General features: G+C 42.3%; 1 protein-coding gene across 8 annotated transcripts; it reads right to left on the reverse strand.

Moving 5' to 3' along the window:
- Positions 1 to 116: 116 nt before the first annotated feature.
- On the reverse strand, positions 117 to 16,846 carry LOC111603639 (protein unc-79 homolog). 8 transcript variants are annotated; one of them, XM_023321318.2, is made up of 28 exons: positions 16,719 to 16,846; positions 16,425 to 16,533; positions 16,146 to 16,265; positions 15,927 to 16,088; positions 15,691 to 15,861; positions 15,547 to 15,636; positions 15,309 to 15,494; positions 14,470 to 15,165; positions 13,751 to 14,410; positions 13,421 to 13,692; positions 13,256 to 13,357; positions 13,063 to 13,201; positions 12,130 to 12,186; positions 11,012 to 11,091; positions 10,515 to 10,577; positions 8,545 to 8,862; positions 8,215 to 8,363; positions 7,415 to 8,148; positions 7,283 to 7,360; positions 4,761 to 5,028; positions 4,055 to 4,703; positions 3,906 to 3,998; positions 2,615 to 3,838; positions 2,367 to 2,545; positions 2,150 to 2,304; positions 1,379 to 2,091; positions 1,148 to 1,326; positions 117 to 995 (listed from the first exon to the last, which is right to left on the reverse strand). In XM_023321318.2, exons 2-28 carry the CDS (start codon positions 16,477 to 16,479, stop codon positions 170 to 172), a joined length of 8,418 nt encoding a protein of 2,805 aa, XP_023177086.1. In that variant the 5' UTR covers positions 16,480 to 16,533; positions 16,719 to 16,846; the 3' UTR covers positions 117 to 169. The 8 variants fall into 8 exon arrangements, with proteins under 8 accessions (XP_023177086.1, XP_023177083.1, XP_023177080.2 ...); XM_023321315.2 differs by having other exon boundaries at positions 2,367 to 2,548; XM_023321312.2 differs by having other exon boundaries at positions 6,545 to 7,360.
- Between the last annotated feature and the right edge of the window lie 292 nt (positions 16,847 to 17,138).

The raw sequence follows: 17,138 nt of genomic DNA on the forward strand, positions 1-17,138 counted from the left end.
CATTTATTAAAAATTGTCAAATCGAAACAATTATGTGATTCAAACAGTTTGGTCTAAGTAATGTGTATTTAATAAATAATATGAAAAAAACTATTGTTCCTTTCGCTAGCACGTGGATAACAGGCTAAATATCAATGTTGAATAAATACGAGTTTTGATAGCTTTAAGTTCAAATGGAGTAAAACTGTGTTGCCGTCGAGGCTTGAAGTTCTATTTGGCCCATTTTAAATTGCAAATGCTGCAACCATTTGAGAAGCGCTTCTGATTTATGGGTCTGCTGCTCCTCAAAATCGGGCGCATAGTCCCGTACATTTTGCAGCCGGACATGCAGCGTGTCTGATAGCTGTGTTTGCGAAGAGAGAACAGTGCTCCACATGGGCAACAGCTTGCCCAGCACCGTGGAGTTAGTTTCCTTCAGGGCTTCCAGTAGGCTAAGGAAGTGTAAGTTAACCATTTCCGACAGCTTCGAGTTGGCGTTTTGGGCTTGGAAGTCCACGCTAGCTTGTGCGTGGAGTTCCTTATTGGCAGGTTTGGCATGCGACACCAGTTGCAGTATGCTTGGCGTCACCTTGGTCCAAAACTCAAAGAGTACGCCGAGCGTACTGCCCTCGGCATTGCTGGTGGTGTTATGCGCCATTTGCTCTAAGTAAACGGTCCACAATTGGCAGAGAGTAAATGCATGGAACAGCGACGACATGTGCAATACCGAGGTCTTGGACTGCTCGGCGAAGCCCGCAAAGATCACCTGAATGTGATCGGCTATGTGACAGGATGCTTCCTGTGGCACAGGCTGAGAGTATGTGACTCCTTGATGCTGGTAATGTACAGTAGCTACCGGCGGTTGGCCCTGTCCTGGTGCCACATTCGGGGGAAGAATTGGCGGCAAAGTGTGTGTCTCTTGACGTCGCTGCACCAACGCCATGTGGGTAAGTGAGCCCAGCAGCAGCCACGAGAGCAGGCGCATATGACCTACACATTCTGTAAACTCCTTAGGGCTGCAATGAGGGAAATCGGTTATTTGGTGGTAATAATAATAATAATAATAATAATAATAATAATAATAATAATAATAATAATAATAATAATAATAATAATAATAATAATAATAATAATAATAATAATAATAATAATAATAATAGCAGCTTACCCCTGCTGCAGTGAAGAAGGAGCATTATTTAGCCAGGGCAGATAGCGGGAGACTGCCTTGTTGTCGCGGGAGTTGCCACGGGACATCTCGAGTGCCAGATATTGTGCCACAGCGCCCTTTAGCACACCGCCCAGGGTGTCCTCGCCCAATCCATTGTTAGTTTGACCGTTCTTAAAATTCTGAAAGAGCAGAAGTTAAGCCAGTATAATACCGATATACAGAAAGACCTACCTTGATCTTGCTGAGCGTGTGGAAGTCTGCAAGGAAATCGATCACATCGTTGATGTACTGCCTCAAACAGTCGGCAGCATTTGTGGTTAGTACAGGCGCTGCTTCTGGTAAGCCGGGCAAAGCACCTGGGGGTAAGCTGCCGCCAGCATCAAGTAGAACAAATCCAATGATCATCAGCAGATTGTGATCGGGTATGTTTGACTTGAACTTAAGCGCCTGCACAAACTCAAAGATCATTTGTCGACAAAGTAGGTTCTTGTCACGATCCTTGTTAAAGGAGCGTGTGCTCAGCGTGCACAGATCGTAAAGCGTTTGGTATTCCAGGTTGGTGTGCTGCACGCAGTAAGCCATAATCTTGGAATACGGATCGAGCAGGGTTTTGGGCACGCAGTTCAAGCGCAATGTGGCCACAATCAGATCCAGCATATATTCGGCATTGCTCAGGCTGGGCATGATGACAATGACCTGACGCAGCAATGATTCCATGGCCTGCATGGCCTGAGACCAGACAGCCAGGCCGACTCCCGCCTCGACGGGCACACACTGTAGATACTCGGCCATGTTTCGAAAGATGATTGGCAGCTGATCGACGGGCAGGGCCTTCTTCGATGTCAAAGATTCGCAGACCATATAAATGGGACTAGTCGCATTTAGATCCTGGAAGTCTTGCAACGCTTTGGCAATGCTGCGGAAATGGTTATGTCGTATCTTAACTGCAAGGCGAAAGAGATACTCAGTCTAGTGGTTCATTCGAATATGCTGTCAGCTTACTTTTCATTTGGGTCTGGAACACCTGCAGGAAGATGCCATTCGGGGCCAGTTGATGTAGAACGCAGCGGATAAACTGCAGTGCCACGGCCTGGGCACTGCTCGCCAGCGGTAAGCCGTTCTCGCCTTGCCAGGCATGCGTGCCGCTCAGACAGATTCTGAAAACGTTCACAATCAATTGGCAATGCGATTTGGCTATGCTTTGGCTTAGATCACTCACCGCGATGTCATAGTCAGCACCTCGGGTAGAAATGGCGCTGCTATTGCTGGTTCTCGGTGAATAAAGGTGCCCAGGATTACAATGAATATGCCAATCTCTTCATCCGTATATTCCTCGATGACAGCACCGCAGTCAGAGCAGCGCTCCACAATAGTGTAGTTACCAACACGTCGGGAGCTCTGCTGAAAATCAAAGCGATGTATTAAATACACCCTGTAAAATGGAATTTCATGTTAGAATTAACTTACCCCTCGATGCGCATGGGTCGATGAATGCGTCGTGTGTCCATTTGCCACTTCGGGCGTATCTTCGCCGTCTTCGTCGTGCTCCTCGACTGGCTGGAACGGCGGTGGTGGCCACGAGCCGGCAAAGCGCGATCGTATGTCCGGTATGGCATTGGTGTCCACGTTGAAAGGTGCCAGCTTTTGTCTGGGTCGTTTGATGCTATTCGAGGTGGTCGATGGCCCAGTGGGATGTGGCTGACGCTCACTGGGCAGCTGCTTTAGATCCTGTGTGACATTTTTTAGAATGGATGTGTGCAGATCTTGCTGGGTATGCGACTGCGGTAGGGGCTGTGGTTGCACAACTGGAGTAGCTATCGGTGCATTCGGATTGGGTGGGGATTCGAGAGCCACCTGCTTTATAAGTCGACGCGGCGAGTTGTTGCGGCTGCTCTGTGTCACATCGTCCTTGGTGCTTTCGGACACATCCAAGCTGTCCTGCTTGAGATGACTTATGTCGGGCAGATTAAGTCCATCTCGCATGCGCTCCACCAATGTGGCAACCGTATCCTGTGTGCCGATGGGCAGCAATCGCTCAGGTGTTGGTATCTCCAATGCGGCAATATTCTTGGAAGGTGGCAAGAGACCCGCATCTAGCTCATCACATGGATTGGGCATTACACTCATCTTAGATAGGGGCGAGTCCGGAGATCCGTATGGTTTGTCATTGCGCCTCAGCGACTTTGTCTGCGACTTCTTTTGACGGGAATCATCCACTGAGGAGCTCGATGTACCGGCACTGCACTCCACGATGGTTTTGTGGCGTCCAATGGACTTGGCAATGCCTGATGCAGGAGCGCCACTGGCCCCGTTTGTGGAGCGACTGCTGTTGCCACCACTGGTGCTGGGCTTACTGCCGCTAGCTGTGGGCAGGTCCTGCAGGGCGCCCAGCGCCTTCAGGTGATTGGTGGCAATGGCTGCAAACATTTTGGACGTGGACGCAGCAGCGTTCTCTAGCGATTTGTTGCGCACGGTAACCGCTCGATGCACATCGACGGGCGGACTGACAATTGCTGTCTCTGTCGTCTCCGATCCGACTAGGGGAGTCACGATCATGCGTACACCCTCCTGCAGGCTGTGCCGCGTGTGGGTAGTTACCACTGTGGTGCTAACGGATTCGTTGGTCTTTATCTTCGTTGAATAAGTGTCTCCAGTTTTGGTGGTGATCAGGGACTTGTGCGTTTTAGATTTCTGTATGTGAATACGTTAGAAACCAGCCAAAAGAAGAAGAAGAAAGGAAAGAGTGACATGGTCTTACCTCCTCGGAGTACTCCATGGTTCGGCGATTCCGTAGCGACTCCATCTTTGTGGGCAAGATGTCTTCAAAGTGAATGGTATCATCAAAGGAGCCCTAAGCAAAAATTACAATTAGTGTGAAGCTTGGACAGCCTTGGCAATTAAGCCTACCGGTGCACTGCTGCCATGAAGTGTGCTATCGGACAGATCACTCTCGGGTATGGCCACCAGTTCTGATTCAGTTTCATCCGCATCTAGGCTGGAGTCGTTGTACTTGCGGAAGGCGTGTTGGAGTTTGGGCGTGAAGGCGACATTTTGACCCTTGCTCTTGGACGCAGCGCTAGTGCCTTCAGATGGAAACATGGGACTGGCCGGTGGACTGGCCTCTTTGTCATCGGGATCTGTGCCCAAAGAGGGCTGGCTAACGTCACGTGATCGGGCTGCACCGCCGACGCTTGTCTGTATATCCAGAATGGTGGTGGTGGGAATGCGTCGGCATTGATGGAAATGGCCGCGCAGGCTGTTCATAATCATGCGAATGGCCGAGATGACATATCCACTGAGCGGTGGCTGTGTGTAGGAGTACTTATAGAGCACGACCAGTAGTGTAAAGAGCCAATTGCGGCGCGGATACTGCTCCAGATGCCACAAAGAGTAGTTGAAGACAATGTTCTGATACGATTCGCCCGAAGTGCTCGTCGGATTGGGTGCATACAAAATGATCTGCATGACAGACGGCAGCATGAGTCCTCCAATCAAATGATTTTGATCTAGGACCTGCGGCAGATTGGCCAAAAACGCATTGAATACGGCGGAAACACTGCAAACAGTAGCAAGTTGTAACATATTTCATTGAGATTAAATTTCAGCAACTTACCGCAACGATTCGGGCGTCGTATGGAAGGTCTTGTCTATTTGATTGTGGCCCAGTAGCAAGAACAAATGCTTCAAGACAATGTTTTGGGTCCGGGTGACGGGCTTATCCTCGGATGGAAAGGCCTGATCTGTACGGGACATGAACTGCATCAGCATAAAGACTAGCAAATGAATTGTCTCTCGATCCGATTCCTCTAGCTCCGTAATGCGGCTAAGCAGGCCAATCAGATTCTCGTCGTTGAGCCCACCTAGCGAGTGGATATGACCATCTAAAGGGAATTTCATAAAGCATTATATTAGTGTCGATTCATTTCTCAATTATGTGTAAAAGAAAGTAAACATCGATTTTGAATTGATTTTTTTTATCTATGTTTTGTTTTTGTTTTCTTTTTTAGTACACCCACATGCCAATTGCACAAATAGATAGAAATTCAGATATATAGTGTGGACGACTATGTATATATACACAAATGTTTTCAGAGTGGGACACAATTCGAATTTGGTTCTGTTATTGGTTGCTCTTGTGTCTTGAGTATCAGTTGGATAAGATTACAATAGTACATGAGAGAATACATACCAGTTCGGAAGGGTACACTTAAAATGATTTTGTTTGTGTGAAAAACCAAGTAATAGACATTTATCAACATTGATTTGCTAAAAACAAAGTTTACATTTAACGATTAAACACACTGCGCACACATTCAAAGCAAAAACTAATAACAAAGGATACAAATATTCATGGAATTTCCTATAAATTAAATAATTTAATTTTTTAAGAATTTATTATGGATTAAATATTTTCGTTTTCACTTTGAAATTAATATAAATGAAATATTTTCGTTCACTTTCAAAGAATTTAATATAAATTTAATATTTTTGTTTTCACTTTGAAATAATTTAATATAAAAAAAAATTATTTTTTTTAAAGAATTTAATATAAATTAAATATTTTTATCTTCAAAGAATTTAATATATATTAAATATTTATATTTTTATTTTCAAATACATTTTATATAAATTAAATACTTTTATTTTTTTTTTAAAGAATTTAATATAAATCAAATATTAATATTTTTATTACAAATAATTTAACATAAATATTTTTAATTTTATATATAATTTGCTCAAATTTACCAATTATTGAATTTTACTTTTTTCATAAATTGTTTTGCTAATTTTATTTTTTTAACTACTTTTATTTATTTGTTTTAGCTTTGGAAAAATAAATGATAATAAATAACATAAAATAAAAATTTAAATTAAATCGTCTGATTAAAAAGTAAAATAATAAAATTTATTCTATGTTCCTTTTGAATATGAACTCTCAAAAAAATTGTATATCAAATTAAAATAAGTTCTACAAATAAAAACAAACTCAAATTTACTAATACATACAGCATTTTACAGAAATACTTTGAAACCGTGCCAAGATCTAAGTAGTAAATGAAAACATTAATAATTTCCATTCTGAATGAAATTAAACGAATGGAGGCCCACAGCCAAAGGCCAAAAGAAAGCGCTGAGAAACGTTGGCAGGCCAGCGTTTAGAATTATATCATTCACAAAGAATCTGAAAAAATATTAAGTATTTAGTTGGATCGATCGCTTCAGCAGAAGCTTCAAGATTGGAAAAAGTTAATAAAAATTAATTGCAGTTTCGTAGATTTTTGTGAACTATACAATGTACACTGAACATAGAGCTCACACGATTGGCGTATGAAAATAGGGAAGAGAACAAAAATACAGCTAATGTGGCTACGTGAACACCCATGCTCTACAACCTACCTGGATTGGCCGTGCTGCTGCCTGTGGCAGTGCCAGCGATGTTGGCGCCCGGATGCGGAGCGACATCACATGTGCAATGCATGGGATAGGCCAGTGCCGAGGGACTGGGACTGGGTGCAGCCACCGCTGGCTGTGGCGGCAGCAGATTTGGTGCCGAGGGATGCTTTTGGAAATGGGAGTGAAGGGACGTGGCAAAGCTGTGGACAGTGGTTGAGGCGCCTGTCGTGAAGCTCGACGTTGCCAGGCCGCCTACTGTTGCCACCACTGTCGTTTGCGGTGTGCGCATCTGCTCAGTGGTCTGCTGCTGATGCTGCGTAGACGCCGTTGTTGACTGCCCTGGAGCTGTTTGCTGCAACGACTGCTGTACAGCCTGGGAGCGCAGTCGTGTCTCCGTCTCCTGCAGCGTGGGCATTGGACTATGATGACTAGGCAGTACACAATGCACTAAATACTGGTGGCTCTGACTATGAGCCGAGGCAAACGTCGCTACTTGTGCACTACTACCAGTGTGATGTGGATGTGAAAGCGGATGGTGTTGTGATGTGTGTGGATGTGTGTGTGGGTGTGTGTGTGGGTGTGTGTGTGGATGATAGGGAAAGGCCGTGTACGGGTGGGTATGGTGTATCGGACATGGTGGCGGGACCTTAGATCTTGTATGCAATGTATTACTAGTTGTGGCCACACTATGACTAGCTGTACTGGTATTTTGATTGCCACTACTAGTGCCTAGGAACTGACCCAATCCGAAACGCGAGGTCTTCCGCTTGAGGATGGGTGCCGAAACCTGACGACTGTAGATTTTTTCCTTCTCGGGCACTGCAAGGCACAATTGAATTTCTGGAAATTTGCAGCATATATCTTAGAGCTTACCGAACTTGGAGTCCTGACGTGGCGCCATGCTGGCGGGTGCAGACATTGTTCTCTTGTAGGGCCACTTGGTGCCGAAGGAGGCGCTTAGAGTCTTGGCCATGCTGCCGCTGGTGTCCGATTGGCTAAGTGCCTCTCGGGCCTTCAGTATTTTGGCCGAGAGCGCCTCGCTGCCGTTGTCCGAGTTGCGCAGGTCTCGCAGATACGAAATGTCGCCGCACTTTTCTAGATTGATTTGCGCCTCCACGAACAGCGTATCGAAACGATTGAGAAAGAACTCCCAGCCGAGCATCTTGCGATCGGATAGCGAATTGTGCAGCTGATAAACCGACTGCAGCACCACGGGCCGATCGACTATGAACAGATCGAATTGCGACTCCAGGCAGAAGAGCAGTGACCGTATTGCCGTATCGTGTATGGTTCCGATGTATAGAGTCGCCCGCTGCGCCACATACACATTGATGTCATCCATGCTGGCGATCAGATGACAGAAGGCGGTGGCCAGTGCCGTTTGCAGGCCAACCTCGGAGCGCAGCGGTGTCGAATCCATAAAACGTGTAATCACGGTTACTCGTTCCACTGCTGTGAAGCGAACGCGCCAATCGGCATCGTGAAACGCCTCCTGGACCACGCGCCAAAACACATCCGAGCCCAGTGGCAAAGTGATGCAGTGCAGCAGCAGCGGCACGCATACCTGACAGATGTGCGAGTGCTCCGCATTGCACAGCTCCCACAAGCTATGAATTGAACAAATAAATATTAATCGAATTTCTCAAAAATCATTTTTTAGTCTGTTCGCGCACTTCTTGATCAACAAATTCTCCTGGCACCAAATGAAAAAGCCACGCTGCTCTCTCGCTGCCTTGGCCAAGGCATCTCCATGCAGCGCCATCGTCTTCAAGCATTGTAGAACATAGTAGAGTATCTCAGGTTTCTTAATTGTCGGTATTTCCTGCAGAAATATTTTATTTATATAGTTAGAAAATTAAGTGAGGTCTATATACAAATATATTATACACAATATATATAAATATATTATGATGCTCTAGGTGTCTGATCTATCTCAATTGCAGCTCTGAGCCTTCTCATCAATTAATCCATACATAGAATATTTTCATATAACGCATACGCACCGTAAGCAACTGATGTATGTACTGCAGTGGTTGGGGCAATTGATCCAAGGTAAACTTAAATTTGCCCACGGATGTGTGCCAGAAATCATCGCTATCCTCTTCTTCCTCTTCGTCCTCGGAACCGCTGCCATTCTCGCCGCCAGCTGTGCTGCCATTGGCACCATTCTCACCCATAACGGATGCCTTGGTCACGCTGACATTGGCGCTGCCCACGTCCGCATCGGACAGTGTGATGGATCGGGCCACCGCCCTATCAGAGGGCAGAATGGAGGCTAGGTCGAGCTGCTCTGAAACTGTTTCTACGGTGGCCGTCATGATCTGCATTAGATAGCAAAGGTATTGAGATTAAAGCAACGGCTCCTTCACACACTTGCGCACACCTTGACACAGTAATTAGTTTACATATTTACACGGTATTTTCATATTAACTGGGTGTACGGTAGATCACATTCATCACATTGAGTACACATGTACATAGATAAATGCAACGTCGCTTAAACTTACACATCCAATAATATTTGTTAAGTATTATTTGTAATGGTTTTTTTGTTTTAGTTTTTGTTTTTGGTTTTGTTTAAGTAACAATTAGTATGATTTACATAAACGATTCACACAAAAAACATGAAATATTGCAGGGTATTTGTGCATTAATGGTATTTTGTACATTTGGTAGCTGCTCGGTATTGGTATAAACGAACTGAGACGGTGCTTGGACACGGAACATGCTATTTAACATTGAGTAGAAAATCAAATGGACAAAACTTTATTAAGAGTACGTGGAAAAGTTTGTAAAAATTAACGTAATATTTACATGTTTCAAAAACTAATTAAAAATGAAAAAGAAAACAATTATTTAAATAAAATCGACAGTTAATTAGAAAAAATTTCGTTTACGTTTTTTTCCGTTTTGCTGTATTCTGAAATTTATATTCACACACATACAAGATACTTTGAGACACGGGAGAGGAAAAAAACTTGAAAAAGATACTTTAATAATTTATATTTTACATAAAGCTATGCATATGCCTATGAAAACTTTTGCCTTTAAATTACCGAAACATCTATATTATCGAGAAAAATAAACTATGCTACTTAATAATGTCTTTTAACTTAATGATGAGATTTGACAACATCTAAATTTTCTGTTTATTTTGGATGAATATTTAGCCCGACTAAAACATTTAACATTGAAAAAATATCTGTGACCTGAAAAGAAGTTAAAGATTTTAAAGAATTTGAATATAAATTGTGACTTTTCTTCTTATTTAGATCTTTTAAACTTTTTGGACAAATGAATGTACATATTTTACTAACTTGAATTTGCTAATATACTTTCGGAAGATAATGAAATTTAAAGAATTTTAGTTAAAAAAACATATTTTCTATTGCGATTGGAAAATGAGTCCTAGAAAATTTAAAGCTAAATTCAACTAAATTGCAAAGTTTTGCCATTGCTATAAATATGAAAATATGAATAGATATACAGTATATATATATATTTATATATATTGTTGTATGTAGTAAGCACGTAGTATGTTGAAGCTTGAAAAGACAAAATATGTGATTGAAACTTATTAATCTATTATTATGAAAGAAGCCTATAAACATCGCACTAGATGCATTTTTTTCTTTTTAAATTGAAGTATGTATGTGGAAATAAAATGGAAAGTAAAGGAAAAATATATAGGAAGAATTTTGTTAAATAAAGTAAGTCGAATTAACACTCTGTACAGTTTATATACACTTAACATGAAGAGCACATTTTTTAGGGATAAAAACCAATTAAAATATAGGTATAGAAAATTGAAATGTACAAATATCGAATTGCATGAAGGAGTTTTGAATTAGCCAAATGATACAACTAATACTTGAATAATATTGTTTGGTTTGAGTTCAATTTTGATTTGGGTTTTGTTTTTGTTTTTTATTTTTTTTTTGTTTTTTTTTTTGTTAATGAATGCACAAAGTACCTCGTCTGTGGCGTGAACTTTTCTCAATTCATTACTATCAACTGAATGCCCATTTTCGTTATTCTATAAAAAATATATGAAGAAATGAAAAGTTTTGTATAATTGTGAAATGGTTTTTGGCTTCGAAAATGATAAATTTGTCATTTCGTCAATTGTATCGAAAAGCAAAAATACACAAATTGCTGTGTCAACAAATGATAAGAAAACTGCATTTCAAATCAGTATTATTTTGGTTAATTATAATTATTTATAGTATTTTATAAAGTAGGCGTGGTATTGTTTTAGTGTTTTCGAATACCTACTTAAGCGCATAATCTTTGCTGTTGTTATTTTGTTTGTCTTATTATTAGTATGAATAGTATTTAAGTTATTTGTAATGTTTTGTAGTGTGTGTGGGAACTTGAAAGTTGAATATTATTCGCCATTAAAGGGTGTCAACCAAAGAACGTAAGATATAAGGTTTGCTAATACTTATCGGAATACTGCGAAATACATACGGAACAAACGTGGGGCATATGGACGAGCACGCCGCCCACGGAGTGGGGCTCGGGTTGTGGTACGGCCACAGGCACAGGACCTTGATAAAGAGAATATATGTATATATTAGAGATTAGTAAGCTTTAGTATCAGCACTGATTGCGTCAGTTGCACACAACTCTGCTAGAAATGAAATTGAAATTGAAATCGAAATCGAAATTGTAATTGTAATTGAAATTGAAATTATTTAAGTGGCCAAGATAACGCATTGCATTCACTAATTCGGGCATGCAACCAAGATCATACACTAAAAGTATAAGTCCTAAAAACTGTTTCCACTAATGGTCATGGTCAGTATGCAAACACTTTTTTTCGTTTTTGGAAAATCATTGATAAAATCAACATGCAAGTTTTGAGTTTTCCAATTTATCCATTTCCAATTGGGGTCCATGTCAATGTGTGTGTGCAGCTTAAGAGCTGTGTAATCGAGTCGGATATTATAAAAATAAAATTAAGATTTCTTTAGCGTAAGCTGCATACACACAGACAGACGCACACACACTCAGACACACATTCTACTAAGATAATTCCTAAAGAATGTATTCTTTTAAATCATAGATCACCAAAATATATTCAAGGCACTGAGTGCTACGCCGGGTGCGGGATTAGACTTGGTATTTGTTAGTGTAGTGGAAGACGCATTTGTGTAAAGAGTTTTTACCGAACCGAAACATAACGGAACTAAATTGAACAATCAATATATATATCTGTTTGGGAATTCTACGTTAAAGGTCATCTAATATATGTAAGTGTATTTAAAAGCTGTATGCTAAATCATATGCTAGAAAGCGAAACAGACATTGTTGGATAGAAGAGTGTTTGTTGTTGTTAGAAATGGTCTACTGTCTTCTTGTAGGTGGAATGTTTGTTGTATATGGTCTACTCGTGTTTTCGTGTGGCATAAAGTACTCAAATTTATTGGAATTGTAACGAAATGTGTGTTTCAACTGATTAACAATGTTAATAATGTAATGCAAATATTTGATTATTTTTGATTTGTGTTTGGTGTTTTTTTTTTGGTTTTTGTTTTTGGTTTTTTTGTTTTTAACAAATGAAAAATTTGCTGTTGGTGCATCACCTGCCATTATAATAATTTTTCCATCGTCTGAAAAGAATTGATCTAGCTTAAAGATATCTGATAATGATTGATAGATTGTAAATTTTAGTATTTAGTATTTGATGAGTAGTTGACGTTTTGTTATTGTATTAAATAGCAAGTTAATAATTCATCATATATGGACCGATTGTTTCGACAGAGCGACAGTGTGTGACAGAGATAGACAGAAGATAGACGTTGGTACGCGCGAGAAAAGTGCGTGTGTGAGCGAGACAGCGAGCGAGCGTTAGTAATTTTTTTTATACAGTGGACGCGTAGAATATGTTAGAGATAGAGAGAGAGAAAGATATACACATTTATGTAGATAGAGATAGCAAGATAGACATATAAATAAAAGCCAAATAAGTAGAATGGAAAATGTTTTTCAAAGTATGATAGTGAAGAAAGACTTAATAATGATCTCAGTTTTTAAATTGCGTTCTTAATGAAATGTGTTTCACGTTAAGAATTAGTCTCGGCCTTGTTTAATTGTTGGTAAGTTCCATAAGCTGTTTTTTATTTTAGATTCGTTTTATTTGGGTCTGGGTTTTAGGTAAGTTCAAACTGTTTACAGAGCATAACAGGTGCAGGTTACTATGTAGGTTCCAAACTTGGTTTGAATGCGCTTTAAACGTGGGTTTTAGACTAAGTACTTTGTTTACAAGGACGCTTTCAAAGACGTCATACCATTCCATCGCCTGCATATAGTCGAGGCAATGATGTATAGTCTACGTTTTAAGCTACAAGTTGAGTGGCATTTGTCTGGGATTACTTTTACTGTGGTTATTTACGAGTATTTGTAAGTTAGGTTTTGCGGGTTTGAATTAGATATAATACTTGGAGACTTTTCGAAAGGTACTTTACAACCGAAGTTCGCAAATCAACTAAGGAGCGCTCGGAATGCGCTGGGCTTACCTGCAAAGCCGCCGAGCGGACCCAATGGAATTGGCAATGGTGCCATGGACAGCGAAACGTCGCGGGTTTTCTCTTTTTCAGATTCGGGTGGCGATTTGCGAGACGACTTCTCCTCCTCGATGATGTCCTCAATTGGCACCTGAGTTTATACAGTTAGTCAGATATGATATGGGATAAACGTTAAGACACCTACATCGGGTGGTCTGACGGGATTCAGTGGTGCCATGAACTCCACCAGTTTCGTCGACAGCTGATGCCACATAGTGGAGGCCTCGCAGTAAGCGCACTCAGCCACCTGGAATCGCATGAGATTCTCTCAGCTTACAGTAGTTGCACTGAAAGCAGTTTAAGCACTCACCTTTAATGCACAGACATGACTGCTTAGACCTACCCGGGCCGCGGTCACCATGCACTTGATCAGACGTGAGACATTCTCACAGACGCTGGTGTGTATGCCCATGTGCTGCTCCACGTCCTGCAGTTCCATCTGCTTCAAGAGAATGTCCAACATGAGTATGCAACAGGTGAGATTGTGTTCGGCATCCGTTGAAAATTCTGTGTGACGATTGGTAGGCGCCTCATCATCCGATATTGCCGACGTATTCCCAGAGTCATCCTCCACAACAGGCGCTGCAAGAGGTTGACAATTTAATTAGCCTAACTATGATAAAAAGCATTTAGTACATACAAATGGAACTGCGCCTGGGTGGATTGGCCATTTCGGCCTTGCTCTCCTTGCACGGCGTCTTGGGCGCTTTTGCCTGCTGCTGAGTCTGCGGCTCCTTCTCCTTCTCCCGCATCAGCTCGTGCTGTATGCCATATTTCATGATACGAACTCCGTCGCCAAACATGGCAAAGAGCTGGACGAGTGGTATGAGTATTTCCAGCTTGGTGAGGATCTGTAGCCAATGGAGCGCCTGCTGCTGAACCTTGGCTGTTGTTTTCTCGAATCGTATGGCCACAAAGTTGTACATGGTCTTGGCATCGAAGCCTAAGGGCGACATTTCCGGATCGAGTATTTTGCTGAGCACAATTTTCAGTTCGTTGAGCTCCTTTTCGGCTACATCGTTGGTAATGGCTTCCATCCAGTGCGGCATCACGTAGTCCCAGATTTCCGAAGTGATCACCTCGTAGGGCACCAGGCAAATCAGACGCTGCAGACCCTCCTTCAGGTGGCTGGTGCGCGAAGCGAGCGTCTCCCAGTGGCCACCTACACGGGCGTACTCTGGCGGATGTGGCAGCAGACAGGAGATGAAGACGTTGTAGTGTATGCGACATATCTCTTTCAACCAGTTGCAGACGTGATCGATTTTCAGCTTCTCTATGGTGCTCTCAACCTGGCCAGCAGCTGCGAATGAAACATTAAGATTAGCTCAGTGTGGGTGAATCGTTACTTTCTGAATTTACCATCGTAGGAGTAGGCTGTGACATGAAACCAGTGGAAGAGCATGCTAAGAATGCGTCCCAGGATCTCGACCGGTGTGTCGGCAGTGGGTGTGCAGCGACCCACCAGCAACCAAATGCCATAGCGGCCCAGCCTTTGGCGTTCTTCCAGCGAAATGTTGTCGGGCGTGGTCCCAATGCCGTTCTTCTTCACGTCCAACAGGGATTCCTTGCCCGGCTCAAAGTTCAGTGGCTTGGCCTCGCGCAGCAAACTGACCACCGACTCTACCATATGCATTTGCATCTCAGGGTCCATCTGCCAGGCTGGCTGCAGGCTGCGATGCACCACATGATCACCACCACGGCGAGAGTTGTGACGATTGCTGTGACACTGGGCGCAATAGCGAATGGGATGATTGCCATTGAAACTGGCGCATTCGGTCGAAAAGCATATGGAGAAGGCAGACTTCTCGTTGGAGCGACAGTTCTTGTTCTCGCACACCATCGACACCTGTTGCATGGGATGCAGTATATCGCCAAATTCCAAATTCGCATGCTCCCGATGTATCTCGTTGGCGCACTCAATGCACAGATACAACGGCGGCGGACAGTCCTGGGCATAGGTGATGCTAATGCTGTGATCATAGCATACTTTGGCTGCCTCAGCATTGCCAGCATTGGGACAGTGTTCGCGTTGACAGGTGAATGGAACCAAGTCATCTGTACGGTTGGAGAGAGTTAAGAATATACTTAAATATATTAGAGAAACATGGCTTAAGGGACTATTAAATTCATTTCGTATTAATTTCTTTTTGATTTTTCCATTTCCAAATCATATTTTCACACTCTTCTCCTCTACTCACTGGTAAGCTTAGAGAGCAAAACTTTGCGATCGAAAAGATTGGGATCAAATGCTGGCCAGTAGTAGAAGAGCAGCTTGGCCGCAGAAGAGCGCGAAACTGCCGTGCCATAGGCCACCACGCAGAGTATATCCTTGACGACATTATGCTTCAGAGTCATCAGACACTCGAGCAGTTGACAGTGGTGAGCTGAAAGTTTAGACTGATATATCATGCATCCAGCAATTCGAGCGGATTTTACCTGGATTTTTCGAGTACTGCAATACCATCATGATGACAGAGGAGACTGATTGACAGGCTTGGCATTCCTGCTCATCGGCGCTGCGACGTGCTGTTGTTAAATGATGTTAGACCAAAGATATAAGTAGGTAGAACTGAAGCATACTTATAGTAAAGGGTAGAATATAATAGCACAATGCATTGACAATATCCTGATGCAAGGCTGGCGGTAGTACAGATATAGTAGAGCTAACTAGATAGGGTAGATTATCAATAAGATCCTTGTCGAGGAAGGGTAAAATACAGCTGAGGCATTGCAGCAAAGCTTTGCCGAAGACTGAAAATAAAGTCAATATAATGCTCAATATGGCTGAGTTTACTATATTATAATTTGGATCTTACCAATCTGGCCATACTGTATGCAAGGTGCCACATCGATGAGCATGGTCAGGGCATTATAGAGATTGCCATATTCAAGATTTGGATAAGCAGACATGCGTGTAGGGTCTTCGAGAGGGTCGCGAATAAGCTCATGCGGAGAGGTGCGCACGTCTTTAAGGACAGCTGCGAGTTACAAAATGTTAATGGTGTGATAATAGGGCGTCTTTGGCTGGAACTTACTCAGTAGAGTTTGAGAAAAGTATTTGATATTGTTAGCAATATCGACGCCAGAGGGCGCAGGTAAGACGTTGTGCAAGAGGCGTACATGGTATTCATGGAGGGCTCTCAGTTTTGCCTGAACTGTAAGTGGAAAAATATGATTAAGCGTGTCAGATAGGACTAGATGACCGAGCAGTTGTGTACACATACTTGTACCTGCCCGTCACCTAACACATATGCCTCTGTTCAGTGAGTACAGGGCATACATGTTGCAAGTTGAGACTTCTGTGGCATACTTACAGGCGGCAGCGCGAGTGCCCATGTTGATGAGTTGCACCTTAAAGCTGCCAGTCATTATATCAGACAACTCCTTTGCATTGCCGAAACTGCTGCCGAGCGACTTCGCATTCTACAGAAAGTGTTTAAAAATATTAAATAGCTAAATTGAGGTCCAGTGGACATTACGTAATCTATGTCAGTCTGTGACTGATGCTGTAAAGTGCTTCAATTGCAGCTAAATTTCAGACAATATTTATAAATTTCATATGTCTAAGATAGTTTAGAGTCGGAGCTTTCTATTTTTTATAAACTCACCTCGAAATTAGCTAGTTTTTTCAATAAATTTGCAATTTTTTACGGGTTGACGGAGCACCTTGACCACAAAGAAAAATCTCTATAACTAAACTGAATTCTGTATGTGTTCGCAGATTGGGCGTGTATGTATGTGTGTGTGCGTATGTATCTGTGCAAGATATTTGCTGTGCACCAGATGTCAATCAGCACTTTGACCGAGTTTTTCACACTTGTTTCACAAATTGTATAGTCTTTTCGGGTATCTTTTGGTTTATTTGTTATTCTTTATAATTGAATTGCCTTAGTTAAATTTGAATAAAATTTATAGCCGGAATGTGCCGTGGAGTGAGCACTGACCCACTTTTTCCACTGCTGATTAATACTCACCCCGAAAGTGGCCCGAAAAACCAGCTGAAACCGGAACATGCGCATTTCGAATGT

The sequence above is a fragment of the Drosophila hydei genome, unplaced genomic scaffold (genome assembly GCF_003285905.1).
Source record: "Drosophila hydei strain 15085-1641.00,03,60 unplaced genomic scaffold, DhydRS2 tig00008121-arrow-pilon, whole genome shotgun sequence".
Lineage (NCBI taxonomy): Eukaryota > Metazoa > Arthropoda > Insecta > Diptera > Drosophilidae > Drosophila > Drosophila hydei.

Bases quoted from the DNA above. Each gene is read 5' to 3' on its own strand.
- LOC111603639 (XM_023321311.2), bottom strand. From the start codon at position 16,479: ATGACTGGCAGCTTTAAGGTGCAACTCATCAACATGGGCACTCGCGCT. The intron at 2,305-2,366 runs GTGAGTGATCTA...GAACGTTTTCAG, and splicing joins GTGCTGACTATGACATCGCG to AATCTGTCTGAGCGGCACGC. The intron at 1,327-1,378 runs GTAGGTCTTTCT...CTGCTCTTTCAG, and splicing joins ACACGCTCAGCAAGATCAAG to AATTTTAAGAACGGTCAAAC.